The 14,835-nt window shown below is 50.7% G+C and overlaps 1 protein-coding gene and 1 pseudogene across 1 annotated transcript; one reads left to right on the forward strand and one right to left on the reverse strand.

The window, feature by feature from the left end:
- Positions 1–266: 266 nt before the first annotated feature.
- Positions 267–4,536, reverse strand: GPR12 (G protein-coupled receptor 12). Its single transcript, XM_027064597.2, has 2 exons — positions 4,417–4,536; positions 267–3,629 (listed from the first exon to the last, which is right to left on the reverse strand). Exon 2 carries the CDS (start codon positions 3,612–3,614, stop codon positions 2,610–2,612), a length of 1,005 nt encoding a protein of 334 aa, XP_026920398.1. The 5' UTR covers positions 3,615–3,629; positions 4,417–4,536; the 3' UTR covers positions 267–2,609.
- The window catches only part of LOC106985517 (60S ribosomal protein L7-like 1), a 125,673-nt pseudogene continuing 115,319 nt past the window's right edge, over positions 4,482–14,835 (forward strand).

Consider the following 14,835-nt stretch of genomic DNA (forward strand, 5'->3'; position numbering starts at 1 on the left):
TCATTTATTTTGAGAGAGGAGAGAGTGCGAGTGGGGGAGGGGGAGAGAGAGAGGGAGAGAGAGAGAGGGAGAGAGAGAGACAGAGCATGAGTGGAGAAGGGGCAGAGAGAGAGGGAGACACAGAATCTGAAACAGGCTCCAGGCTCCGAGCTGTCCGCACAGAGCCCGACGCGAGGCTCGAACTCATCAACCACGAGATCGTGACCTGAGCCGAAGTCGGACGCTCAACCGACGGAGCCATCCAGGCGCCCCACACCACTTATAACTTTAAACAGGAGGCTTTGTCTTAATTGTAGAAGTAAAACTTAGTGACAGTAACATGTCCTCAATCATTTCGCTCAGCTCTCATGCCCAGCGAGGGATCACAGGCAGCCTGGTGCAGGGAAGGGGTCAGGCATTGGCTTTGGGAAAAACCTGGCTCTACCCTGGAGCTCTGTGACCTCAGAGAAATTGGTTAGCTTCTCTTCACCTTAATTTTCTTACCTGTAAGTGTATTTTAGTGAATCCAGCAACAAAGCAGGTACAGCATCCGGCGGGGAGCCTGGCACAGAACGTGCAGAGAGAAACAGCACGGTCATTATCGCTAAAATTCCTACTATTAGAGATATCCAAGTGGACCACCGTTTCTACAAAGGCAGCATTTATTGCTTTAAACCTCATTATGAGTCTTTGCCCGCACATGTCAAAACCAACTCACCTTAGTCATTTCTCACAAAGGGACGCTGTCTAGTTTTCCGTCATTAAAAAATGAACAGACCCATCACGTCCCATCCACCAACTCCATCAAACGTTCAAAAGGAATTTTTTAAAGGCATCACGTTGATTAGATTGGTCATATGGTGACAGGGATTAAAAATCCCACTTCTGAAATATTTCACTCTCCCGCTTCCGCAAGTAACCTAGGGGAGGAGACCCAGATTCGAGTATGGGATTGATTCACCCTTGTGCTACATACGAAGGCGAGAGGGACATCAGTATGCAGGCTGACAGAACGGCCCCGAGACCACCACGGGCATAACGTTTGGGACAAACCGATGAGGTGAATTTATTACCAGTGATTCCCCCTTGGACCCTGAAATACTGGTCTTGCCGCCATCCGAATGGGCTTAGTTGACATCCCGTCCCGAAACCTTTCGTCGATTGTACAGGCACCACTACGAATCCACGGCAAATGGAGGGAAGGTATGTGTGTCTAAAACATCTGTCTGACTAAAGGAAATGGCGCTCAGACAACGATTTTGCAATGTGCTTAAAACCGAGTCTTCTGTGTTATTTCTTGACAAAAATCTTTGCTCTCTGGGAACAGGCAATGCAGTTTTTATTGCGTTTAAGTTGTTTTTTTGGTGAAAAGAAGGAAAAGGAATTCAAAGTTAGCTTCTCACGAACAGCCACATGGTCACTCCGCTGATGAACTTACAGAGGGTAGCTTACAGATATCACCGTCAGATACGCGTGGTTTATACACACTCGCCAACTTAATCGTTAAAATAGGAGACCACCTGTTTCAAATGCACTTTGTACCACAGACAGTATGAACCGGAAATATTTGATCTACAAGATTTAATTCTATTCGTCTCAATCAGGACTAACTATTAATACATTCTTAGATATAGAGAGATAGGAAACGTGATGTTTTCATATTTCGCGACAGCTTCCCATTGCTTTATTTTTCAGAATATTCTCCAATAAACGTAACCTACTTTTAATAGATGTTACTAAATTTTTTCTTTTGTTCCCTGAAAACAATCAGACTGTGGTTTAAGAAACTACAATGGCCGGTCTAATCAATCCCACTTCATATGCAAATCAAGACAATTTTCAGAATTCGTTTTAGAGACACATGGAAAACCTATATTGAAAGCGGACTCATTTGATTCTGGATTTACACGGCAACATTTGAAACTAGTGGTCTAGCTAACACAGGCAACCTTGCAGAAAGTCACAACATTTACAGAAATACCAAAGTAATTCTTGTGAACAGTAATTGTTCCAAGTAAAGAAAGAATGAACAAGAATGGGTACACGGTTTCCGTGTTGGTCACTTATCACTGAGTTCACGTTAATAAAACCGGGTCTCTTCCAAACAGAATCATGTGAACTATTTGTATTGGCTCGAAAGAGATCATCTTCAGTTAGATACATGCAGCGTTGAAAATCTACCTTGACGTTAAAAAAAAAAAAATCTGGAAAAAGTCACTGCTCCTCCATTGATCGCAATAATTCAATTTTATTGTAGAGTCCAAGTAAACACTCCAGGACCAGTTTACTTTTGATAACATCATGGCCACAGCATACACTTTCTTTCCCACCCGCTACCAATCCTCCAAATACAACAGAAAACAAAAATCCCTGCCTCTCAACAAAACAAAATAATCATTTATTTTATTTATTTATTTTTTAAAGGGCGAAGACACTGGCAACATTATTTCCACTTCGATCACTTAACTCATCTAAATGAATGCTTCAGAAATGCTGGGTGCTCCTGCGGCTGGAGAGAAAAATCCGGTCAAAAGGAGTTAAGGACAGCATCTCAACCACTGGGCCGGGCAGTGAAAGTGCTTGGTAAATGCAGAATTTAGTGCGCCGTGTGTCCCCTAAGGGGGAGGCTGCTACACGTCGCTGGGGGACCGCGCTCTCTGGGAGAGACTGGACGGGATGCAGCCGCAGCAAATGAGACAGAGGGCTTTCTGGATCTCTTGGTTTCTGAAAGCATATATGACAGGGTTGATGATGGAGTTGTAGGTGGCCGGCAGGAGGGTGGCATAGGTGTACATGGAGGGGTAGGTGTAATCAGCGATCAAGGAGTAGAGCGTGAAAGGCATCCAGCAAGCAGCAAAGGTCCCCAGAATGATGGCCAGGGTGGAGACGCCTTTCCGGGTGGTCACGTAGTGGGAGGTGGCCAGGAAGTGATGCTGCAGGGCGATCTGATGGGCGTGCCGCATCACGATCTTGCAGATCTGGATGTAGAGCTGAAGCATGAGCGCAAACGTGAAGAGGAAGGAGACGGAGAGGATGGCCGCGTTGTTCTTGGTGAGAGGTCTGACCACGCTGCAGGTGGACTCGTCTCGGAGGCAGTTCCAGCCCAGGACGGGCAGCAGTCCCAGGCAGATGGAGGCCCCCCAGAGCATGACGAGCATGACATAGGTGAACGTGACCGTCCTCTCCGAGTGGTACGTCAGCGCGTAATACAGGGAAAGGTAGCGGTCAACAGTGATAGCCAGCAAGCTGCAGACAGAGGCAGAGAAAGAGGCGACAATGAGCCCGATTGTGACCAGCTTGGTGGCTTCTGACTGAAGCAGGTAGGCAAAAACAAAATTGACGATGAGTCCCACGCCGGCCAGTAAGTCTGCCAGAGCCAGGCTGCCTATGAGCAGGAACATGGGTGCTCGCAGGCTGGGGTTATGGAAGATGATAAGGACCACAATGGCATTTTCACAGGAGATGAGGGTTCCTGAGGTACACAAGACAATGTCCCAAGGGTTGACAACCAGCTCTGGCTCCGGCTCGACAACAGGAACCTGGGAGGAGACGGCAGCCGAGACGTTCTCCGCAGCGCCAGCATCTAAATAATCCCGAGGCAGCCCGCTTAAATTGACCTTCAGGTCTTCATTCATTTTAACCCCCGTCCTCTTCAACGAAAAGACAGGCTTTTTAATGTGGAGACACAGCAGGGCGACAATCCAAGATCATGCAAAACACACACAGACAGAAAGCCAGCCCCTGCTCAGACACCGCCATCAAATGCCACAGGCTTCACCAACTCGAAAGGGTCACGGAACAAAACAAAGGGCAAAGTCTCGCCGGCTGAGGACCCGCGACCACAGATGCCGCTGGGCGCTGGGGACGACACAAGATCGGACTTGGAAACACGAGCGTGAGCGAGGCAGGCACCCACGGAGCCGCGGCGGACCGGTTGCTAAAGTGCGGGCAACGCACAGCCGAAAACCACATCCTGCATGCTGGAACCGAACCCCCGTGCCACGTCTGGGCTGCTGCCGGGGCGGCCGCGCCGCAGCCACAGGTCGCGAGCCGGGGGCCGCCATCCTCGATGGAACATTTCAATCGCCTATTTCCATCGAACTCCCCCTCCCCGCTCCAAAAAAATCAAACCAAAACCAAAAAAAAAAAAAACAAAAAAAAAAAACCCTCGCGCGCGTGCACACACTCACCCCCCTCCCCAAGCCAGAACAAAGAGGGGTCCCAGCCGCCCCCCGTGCGCACGGGGCAGTCGGGCCAGGGTCACAAAAGGCAGGTGTGTGCAATGGGAGTGTGGACACAGACAGACAGACACACGCCCATGCACCTGCCGCCGCTCCCCCCCTCCCCCGGAGGCGGGGACGGGCGGAGGACGCGCGGGGACGGGCAGGGCGCCGGGACAGGCGGCCCACGGGGGCGGGGGGTCATCGAGGGGGTCACCTTGGCGCGACCAGGCCGAAGGGGCTCCTCCGGTGCTTCCGAAGCGCGCGGGCTACTCCTGTCGCATGCCCGCGGCGGGGCCCGCGGCGGCGAGGGGCGGTGGCCGCGCCCGGGAGTGGGCGGGTGTGGGGTGGGGGGGCGCGCGGGGCGTGCGCTCCGCGCCAGGTGAGCTGCGGGCGGCAGGTGAGAGGCGGGCTCGGCTCGCGTGCCCGGCTCTCCCGCCGCGCGCCCGCCCGGCCCACACGCTCCCCGCGCGCGCGCCCCCGCCCCTGCGCCCGCGCCCGCCGGTGCGCGCCCCGCCGCCCGCCCGCGGGAGCCCCGGGAGCCCGGCGCGCGCCCCCAAGGCTCGGCGCGCACCTGCAGGCGACGGCGGAGCGCGCGCGGCTGCAGCACCCCCCCCCCCACCCCGCCCCGACCCCCTCTGGGAAGGAGAGGACCTGGAGGCCGCGACTTGCACGCTCGCCTTCCCGGCCCGCTGCCCCCGCACCCCACCCCAGCTGGCCGTCTGGGGCTTGCACCGGGTGACGGGCAAAGGAGCATTGCCCGGGAGCCCGGTGACCTATTTATTCCGTTCCTGAGGTCTCCCCGGGGAGTCGCAGACTCCCTGGCCTGCTTCTCCAAGCCTTTGCCTAAACTGCCACGTTCATGGCCCAAAGGATGGCTTAGGGTGGTATTCAGGAGTAGCGTTTGGGATCCACGGTGAGCAGGTTAGGGAGGCTGATCCTTCAAGCAGCAACGTGATTGGCCAGCTAGTTTAGAGTAGCCGTTGACCACACTGCATCCGGATCCCCAAAGGGTTACTTTCCTCAGGTGTGTGTTAGACCTGGTGCATTATGACTGTTCCCCGGGGCACATTGGCTTAACCGCATGTAAGGTGCTGTTCTGTGAATCATCATTCTCATCAAATCGCACTTATGAAGTGCTCCTTGAGCTGTTTTCAAATAGAAATCGTCTACTGAATTCCTGCAGAAGCTTCCTGCAGATGCTGGCTGAAACCCATTCATCTGGGTCCTGGAGTGGCAGTGTTAATTTATTTTTTTCATTTCAACACATCGGTAGGTTCTAAGATTAAGAACCCGATAGCCGTCTGCTCTTATGAGCTCATGTCTCCTCTGGCTGCAAAACCTAGAGCGCCTAGTAGATCTTAAAGTTAAAAGTGAACTCCCAGCTTAAAGATGGGAGAAAACAAGGCTGGATATTCTGTTTTTGTTTGTTTGTTTTTTATTTATTATTATTATTTTTTTCAACAGTGAAGGTTTCCTGACTGCCTTTCTCCACCGCACGGTAAGGGTCCTGTGTGAACAGAGATAGTCCGCAGAGCATGGGACCCTACAACTCCTTCCTCCAGGGGCATCATCCTCTGGCCATCCTGCCTCTCTCCGGTGCTCACTCTCATTTCTTACCCCAGCCCTGCAGATTCACCTGCCCTTGACTTCCCCTTCTCCCTTTTCCTCCCTTTCCCCCATCCATGAGCTCTGGCCTCTGCAAGATCACCCTGTCTCTCCCTACGTGCCGGTTCTCAGCTACAAATCAGCAGTTCTGCGGTGGGGCCCAGATTCTTCGTTTGCAATCCTCTGTCCCGGAGATCCCAATGTTCCTGGTCCACGTACTCCCCTTGGAAAAACAAGGTTCTATGGAGTTTGTAGAACTCCTGGGGCACCTGGGTGGCTCAGTCGGTTAAGCATCCGACTCTTGGTTTCGGCTCAGGTGGCGATCTCACGGTTCGTAGGACCGAGCCCCTGGACTGGGCTCTGTGCTGACAGCGTGGAGCCTGCTTGGGATTTTCTCTCTCCTTTCTCTGCCCCCCCACCCTGCTTGTGTCCCCAATCTCCCTCTCTAAAAAAATAAATAAACATTAAAAAAAAAAAAAGAACTGCTGGTACCTGGTGGGGAGGCATCAGACACCTGTACTTGCCAAGAGCCATGCTAATTGCTGGGCGCAGATTCACTAAGATGTGATCTCCCTACTCACAGGCATGTATCTCGTGCTGGTGACAGACACATAAAAAGGAACAATAACGTCGGGCAGCAAATGCTGTAATGAAGGGATGTATAGTTTCCTGTCAATTTCTATGCGATGAATCAACGCGCTTTTAGAATCAAGGGTTGATAACCAGCTGCTTAAGCATCCACAACAGTTGCAGCACGGTGCGGTTCAAACTATCTGCCACAACTTGGGAGCCTCGCATCCACACCGCAGTTCGGGGAAGGCTGACGCACAGGGCTGGCCACACACTGTTCTGGTCGATCACACGGAGACAGTCCCTGCCCTACAGAGCAGACAGGAGTGGCATTCATTCCCTCTTTAGTGTGTTTGGGAGTCGTGGGGGGCGGGGGAGAAGAAGGGTTGGGAAGAGAAAAGGTAATGAGGTGGGTGTGTTTCCCCACAGCGAGATCTTGAATTCAAGGAAGAAACTGAAGGAACGCACACGGGGCTGGATACGGCTAAAGGGCAGTTCCCCGGGGGCTACGGCGATGTGGGCACCTCCTCCAGATTGCCAAGATTAGCTGTGCCTTCCCAGTTCTGCTCGCTTCCCCCCCCTGCCCCCCGCCCCTCGAGCGATCGCTTGTAACACCAAGAAGACTTTAAACTTTCCTCCCAATTCTAGGTTTATTTGTGCATTTGTTAGGACTTTTGTTGCCAAAGGGCCGAAATCCAATTCAAAGTAACTGAGTTACAAATGGAAATTGTTGTCTGACACGGCTGGGAAAGATTCTGGAGTGGCTCTTGGAAAAGCAGAAGCTGCGGGAACAGAATTCTGTGTGCCAAGGCTCGCCGTCAGTCCCTGTCTCTGGCTTATTCCTTGTCTTTGTTTCTCTGTGTTTGGCCACCTCAAACTGACTTTCCCCAGACAAGCATCTCTCATGCGGCCATGAAAACGGCCCCAGGCAGCCCTCCCCACCCCCCACCCCCACCCCCACCGCCCCGCTTATATGCTGAGACCATCTTCCGAGCTGGGGCGAGGGGTTCCCATGGAGAGCGCTGGCCCCGCCTGGTGTGTGCCCAACCCTGCACCAACCCAGGGCTGACGGGATGGGATGAATTAGGTGGCAAGGCCCGGATCACGCATAGAGTCCTGCAGTGGGGTTTCCACGTGTACTTTGCCGAATGGGCATTTCCCCACAAGAAAAGTGAGCTGGGACGACAGATGGCCTCTGCAGCTCGGAATCCGGTGGGCTGATCGGGAGGTTTTGCGTGGCCCTCAGTGACGTGGGTCGTAGAGCTGCAGTCTGCAAGGCTGCCTCGTCAATTCATTCACCACTCGTTACAGGACACTGGAGCGGATGCCTTCCGGATGTGACATTTCTTGCCTTTTCATCGCTTACCGTTTTGGTCACCTCTCTGTATAGCACTGGCAAGAAACGGTGAGCCTGAAGCACAGCCTGGCACTTTCACAACCTATACGAACAAGTACTGTTTAGTGTGAGAAAGACTGTGCCCGTGTTAATCACACACAGCATCTTGGCTAACTTCAGCCCCGTACCTACATTTCCTGGCCCTTCCTCGTCATTGACTTTGTAGACCGTGGGGCCGTCCCCACAGCGGGATTATTATTGGCGGGAGCAAGTCGTAAACCGAGCCAGTACTGTGGGGAGGGCACGGTGCCTACGTTACAATGCGACTAATCAGCTTCTTTGCTGCCCATGTTAATGACTGCGAGTCAATTTCTGTATGTTTGATTAATTGGTGCACTGATTATTAGCCACGCTTCGCGCTGCCTAGCCAAGGGTCGTATCACACCTGAGAATAAAACGCGACTCCAAATTAACATTTCGTTTTTATTCTTTTTTATTTTACAGTCCATTTTTTTTTTTTTTTTGGCTGGGTGACCTACATACAGAAAGCGCGTATTTCCCAAGCACACGGTTTGATGCAGAGATGCCCAGTGGATATGCCAACGTCCTCTCTAGCCATCTGGGACAGCGCCCCAGCTGTCCTCTGGCCCAACGCCAGTTGGTACCCCCACTAGGAAAAGAAAACCACTCTTCTCAATTCTCACCCCGTCGATTGGATCTGCCTGTTTTTGAGCTTTACAGAAATGGAATCCTACATTCTGTATTGTGCTGTGCCTGGCTCCTTTCAGTCGACATTATTTCCATGAGATTTACTGACTCGTTGCATGGAGCAGTAGCGCACTCTTTTTCATCGCTGTGTAGTGTTCTATTGCATAATATGCCACTTGTTTTCTAATACATTCTCCTACGGATCTTGAGCACGTTGGGTGATTGTCTCGTTTCGGCTATTGTGAAGAAAGCCATAATGAACATCCTAGAACATGTCATTTAATGCGCATATGTTTGTATTTCTATCAGGTATACTCCTAAGGCTACATCGTTTTACATTTACATTTTAATATTTAATCCTCCATTGAAACCAACCCTGACTTCTCTTTAAAGGCAGTGAAGGGCCTATGACAAATCATAACACATCCCTCTTTTTCCCTTTCCAAGGCCCTCTACCCTTCTCATTTTAATGGAGAAGGAACCTATTTCATGGGACTATCAGGAGATAGAGAAAGGAAGGACGCATCACACAAAGACAACATTCGGGCTGAGATTCTGTGTGAGAAAGAATTCTGTTGTCTGTGCTAACATTGCCTTCTGTACAAATTTTTGTGTTTTCAAAAATGTATTACTTAAAAAAAATTTAAAAAGTCTTTTTCTGATTCTAAAACAATACATATTCATTACAGAAATCTTGCTGCCTGTGACTAAAATTAAAAAGTAAAATTACCCATACTCTCAATTCCAGAAAGAGAGACATTGGGAACTTTTTTTTGTTGTTATACATTTTTTTTAATGTTTATTTATTTTTGAGAAAGAGAGAGAGAGACAGAGTGTCAGCTGGGGAGGGGCAGAAAGAGAGGGAGACACAGAATCCGAAGCAGGCTCCAGGCTCTGAGCTGTCGGCACAGAGCCTGATGTGGGGCTCGAACCCACGAACCGTGAGATCATGACATGAGCCGGAGTCAGACACTGACCTGCTGAGCCACCCAGGTGTCCCGTGTTGATACATATTTTTAATGCATTCGCTGGAGTGTTTTTTGTTTTTTGTTTTTTGTTTTTTGTTTTCCCCAGAGTAACTTGAGGAATTACAGTAAAACCTTGGTTTGCAAGCATAGTTTGCTCTGGGCACATGCTTGTAATCCAAAGCACTTGTATATCAAAGTGAATCTCAAGAACCTTTGGCCCAGTTGTGATCATGTGACATTTATCAAGTTAAAGTTCATTACAAATGTTTGCTCATCTTGTGGAACTCTCGCAGAGCACGTTACTTGCAATCCAAGATTTTACTGTATTTTATTGTCATTACTGCACGGAAAAATACCTTTCCTGCACCGCCTCCTGCTGTCTCTGTCCCGGTGGTAGCTGAATGATGAACGGCCCCCAAAGATATCCTCGCCTTAATCCCTGGAACCTGGGAGTATTACCTTATACGGCGAAATGGATTTTGTGACGCAGATGTAATTACGCATCTCCGGATGGGCAGATTTCTCTGGATTAGGCAGGGGAGCCCTAAGTCTAACCCAAAGGTCTTTTCCAAGGATTGAAGACAGAGGAAGCGGGGCCAGGAGCCAAGGGGTGTAGGCAGCCTGGGAGCTGGAAAGGGCAATGAAATGGATTCTCCCTGGAGCCTCTGAAAGGAATACAGTTCTAGGGACCCACTTGTGATTTCTTGCCTCCCGAATACATTGATGGGGTTTTTTTTTTGCTGATACACACAATTACTAACTAAAGTCCATAGTTTCCATTAGTGTTCACGCATAGTGTTGTACGTTCTGCGGGTTTTGGCAAATTTATAATGCCGTGTCTCCATCATCATAGGGTCATACAGAGCAGTTCCCCCCTCCCGAAACTGCCTTTGCTGCACCTGTCCCTCCCTCCCCACCCCCAATCCCTGTTCACCACTGTATGGTTTGCCTTTTCCAGAATGTCATGTGGTTGGAGTCATACTGTACGGAACCTTTCTGAGCTAGCTTCTTTCCCTTAGTAACGTGGGCGCGGGCATTGGCCACGGGGTGGGGGTGGGGGGGGCGGAGACTGCACCTCGAGTCCGCACTCCATCAGAAGCATAGAGTGGCAGAAGCCGGGCACTGTGCCCATCCCAGGGCCGCCCCCTGATGGGCAGGGCCAGCGTTTCCTCCCGAGGTAGATGGGCAGGTGATGCGAAGGAAGCCAAGCCTGAGGCACCTCTCTGGGGACTCCCCACATCACCAGAGGATGCTCGGCGCACGTCTAACTTTTCGCCATCAAGCCAGCGACGGCCCGGGCCGCCACTGCTTGGGTATAAAGAGGAAGCATTCACCTGGACCTTCATTCAGCTTGTAAACAAGAGCGATCGCTCTCGCCCGGCTTTGTAACAAGGACCCCCCCCCCCACCATCCCGAGCTGGGCATCGTAGCTGTGAACTGTAGCAGGCTGCTGGCTCGAGTGTGCCATGCTCCCCTGGGCAGAGAGCCTGGACAGTTAGCTTCTTGGGCCGTGGCCCCCCTGCTGCGTTTGTGCAAGAAACGCAAGGCGAGAAGCAAGGCTTGCTGTTGATTCTTTGAGCCACTAAGGAGCGAGCACTGTTCACACAACCTAAATGCTTTGTATTTGAGATGAAGAATTCAACGTCTTTGCAGGCCAGCTTGACAACACATACCCTCTCTGCAAAGAAGCCTTCCTCGGGGATCTATCACTTGGTGCAACATGAATCACGCGTTCTCGATCTCTCTCTTTCGTTGTGACCTACATTTCATCGTATCTGATGGATGTCTCTGCGAGGTTGGGAGGAAATGTGCACGGTGAGCAAAGATACAGCCTTCCCTGCTGATGTGGTTTTAGAATTGTGGCACACGCCTCCTGGTTGTGCCTTCTTACTTTAAACGAGGAAAGGGAAGGATGCTCTGGGGCTAGCTGGAAGGAGGAAAACTGTGTGTTTGGATGATGTGCTACTTTTCTTCCAATTCTTCTCTAATATGTCAGGACGCCCAGGCGGACGATTATAATCAATAAATTTTAGCCAAAACGTGATTGTTGGACATGTCCCCCCTCCTGTGGTTCTTGAAATGCTGGTTTAAAGTGCTGGTGGATAAATGGGGCGCCTGGGTGGCTCAGTTAAGCGTCCGACTTCGTCTCAGGTCATGATCCCGTGAGGGTCGAGCCCCCCGTCGGGCTCTGTGCTGACAGCTCGGAGCCTGGAGGCTGCCTCGAATTCTGCGTCTCCTTCTCTCTCTGGCTCTCCCCACTCCCTCTCTCAAAAATAAATAAACATTAAAAAAAATTTTTTTTGATAAAAAATAAAAAAAATAAAGTGCTGGGGAATGAAATGAGAGAAGGAGAGGGGGCGAGAAGGAGTAACCGCCTAGGGTGCCGGCCCCGTGCGCTGCCCTAGGCTCGTGTAGAACGCACTGTGTCTTCCCCTCCTCGACAGAAACAGGTTGGGGACGGTAAATGCACAGCCAGACTCCCGCAGGGTGTGTGCACAAGGTGTGACGCTGTGTGACGAGAAGAGCTTTGGCAGTGGTCTTGGTTAACAGGGAAGGAGAATTACTAGCTCTGTGCATGATGCGTACCTGCTGCGGGTAACGTGCGGTGGGCAGTTAATGCACGCTCTGCTCAGTCCCGAAGCTGAGCTGTCCTAGCTCTTGATCGTTCTCCCTGGAGGCTCACATCTCTGATCGCTTTACGGTCAACTGAGTTTATATCGCTCATGTGAGAGCAGGGGCCCCCAGAAATTTGGATTTCTTGGGTTGGTAAACTCCGCCAGCGGCAGCAACAGCAACAACCAAATGGAGAGACCGACATGGGGTTTCCAAGCTTTTATTTTGTCAAATAAGTTCATTTAAGCAAGCCAACTTCAAATTACCTTTATTATTCTTTTAATTTTTTTTAATGTTTATTTATTTTTGAGACAGAGAGAGAGAGAGCGTGAGCAGGGGAGGGGCAGAGAGAGAGAATCTGAAACAGGCTCCGGGCTCCGAGCTGTCGGCACAGAGCCCGACGCGGGGCTCGAACCCACGAGCCGTGAGATCGTGACCTGAACCGAAGTCGGACGCTCAACCGACTGAGCCACCCAGGCGCCCTGACCTTTATTATTATTTTATATGGCATTTTTAGCATGCATGTGTGTGCACACTCACACATGGATGTATGTCATGCAAAAGGAGAGTGCTTTAAATGAAATACATCTGGTTCTATGAAGACCTCACTGCATTTTCCTGACTTTTCTAGAACACTCATGTTCAAGATGGATGGAAACTGTTGCAGCCCAGACTAGTCAGAGGATGCCTCTCCACTGATGGACGTGATGATCTTATAGCTACTCAAAGGAATCCTAGAAGACATTTAATACTTTCTGTCACATCAACAGAGAAAATGTACACAGTTTCCAATTATCCACAGTTTTCTTTTAGGTGCTCAGGAACATTCTCGGCCTCTCCAGACTCACAGCCCGCGTTTATGGACCCCTCACCCTGTGCCATGAGCTCTACGCTTTATGGGAATTAGAAAATACTCAGTCAGGGCCGCAATGTTGTATGTTGTCATTGGGGAAATGGCCAGGCTTCCCCTGAAGGCCTACATAGTGACATTAATTTCTCTGCGAATTTACCCTGGTCTGGGGAACTTTCCCTTAACCAGATTGATACGTTCCTGTCAAAAGCTATCACAGGATAAATATTTACTGTCTCGGGTGCCAAGTATGAGCAGACCTGTGTGGCCTTGAGCAAATAAACCCTTTACCTATTTGTAAAATGAGACGGGTAACAGCATCCACCTCCTAGGGCTGGTGTGACACAGGATGAAGCACCCAGTCCGCTTATCCCAGCCCGGCACAATACACAATAGTTGTGATCACTGCTGTAACCATTGTCAGTGCGTCATCTCCCCGTGCCCTGTGTGAGTGGGGATCCAGGTGGCTCCCATTCTCTCAGTCGCACTGGCCAAGGGCCTAGCCATCGTCCTTGGAGTCATCGCCCACAGACCATCCAAACTCTCAGGACATCCTGTGGACTCCACCCCCCACATACATCCAGAATCGCTAAGTGTCGAAACTCAGAAGCAGCCAAGATGTCCTCCAGGAGGTGAATGGATAAATAAACTGGGTCGGGCACCTCCAGACACTGGAATATTATCCAGCTCTAAAAAAGCCCCACGCCCAAAACACTCTTGAGTCGCAAAAAGACATCAAGGAGACCTAAATGCATATCACCAAGTGAAAGAAGCCAGTGTGAAAAGGCTACACGCAACCACATGACATTCAGGAAAAGGCAAAACTTGGAGGGAAATAGAAAGATCAGTCGTCGCCAGGTACCGCGGGGAGGGAGGGATAAGTAGGTTGAGCTCAGAGGATTTTTAGGGCAGCGAAACTACGCTTTATGGTGCTGTCATGGTGGATAGCCCATTATACACTTGTCAAAACCTATACAAGGTACAACACCAAGAGCGAATTCTAAGGTATATTATGGACTTCGGGTGATAACGACCGGTCCGTACCAGTTCATCGATGGTAACAAAGGCACTGTCTGGTGAGGGATGTTGATAATGGAGAGGCTCTGTGTGTGTGGGGGAGGAGGCATACGGAACCTTTCTGTACTTCCTGCTCGATTTTGCTGTTAACCTAAGATCGCTCTACAAGATAGTCTATTTAAAAAACAAGCGAATAAAGAAACATCGTAAGAGATGAATGCAAACAATGCATCAAATATTCATCAAGTAAAAATCGTGAAAGGAAAAAAAATGCCACTTCTTACCTCCTCCTCCGCTGCTGTCACCCTGATGCAAATGACGGTCATTCCTCACCTGGATTATCCCAAGGGTTTCCCAGCTGGTTTCCTACACGTGCTCTCATTCTCATGCAGCCTGTTCTTGATGCACGTCAGTGAGGTCGTGTTTGTCCTCACCAAAGCCCTCAGTGTGGTCCCAGCTCACCCAGAGGGAAGCCAAGTCCTTCTGCTGTCCCCAACCACCCAGCCCTCCTGCCACTGTCCTTCCCACAGCACCAGGCTCCTCCTGATGCCCCGTGACTGGCCCCTGCCTCCCCAGGTCTTCCCTCGAATGTCATGTTTCAGTGAGGCTTCAGCCACCCTGTCCGCACCGCACACCCCCAACACCCAATGACCCTCCTCCCGCTTTATTTCTCTCCTTAGCCCTGATCACCGCTGGTGCGCCCGGAGTTTCATTTCTCTCCCTTGTTGTTTATCTGTGTCCTCCCTGCAACGCTACCCACTCCGTTTGGTTCCTTGTTGTAGCTCCAGTGCCTAGAATATGGCCTGGTGCAGAGGAGGGCCTTCTTTCTGATGACTGGGTCGTGGAATTGAGACGGGAAGTTAGGGAGATTGGACGTTGCAAGGTTGGGCTGAGACCCTGCATCTCACTGTGGGGCACGTCTTCCCAATGTATTGGGGACGTCAAGTGACTAATGACCAAGTGAGC

Source organism: Acinonyx jubatus, chromosome A1, assembly GCF_027475565.1.
Source record: "Acinonyx jubatus isolate Ajub_Pintada_27869175 chromosome A1, VMU_Ajub_asm_v1.0, whole genome shotgun sequence".
NCBI lineage: Eukaryota > Metazoa > Chordata > Mammalia > Carnivora > Felidae > Acinonyx > Acinonyx jubatus.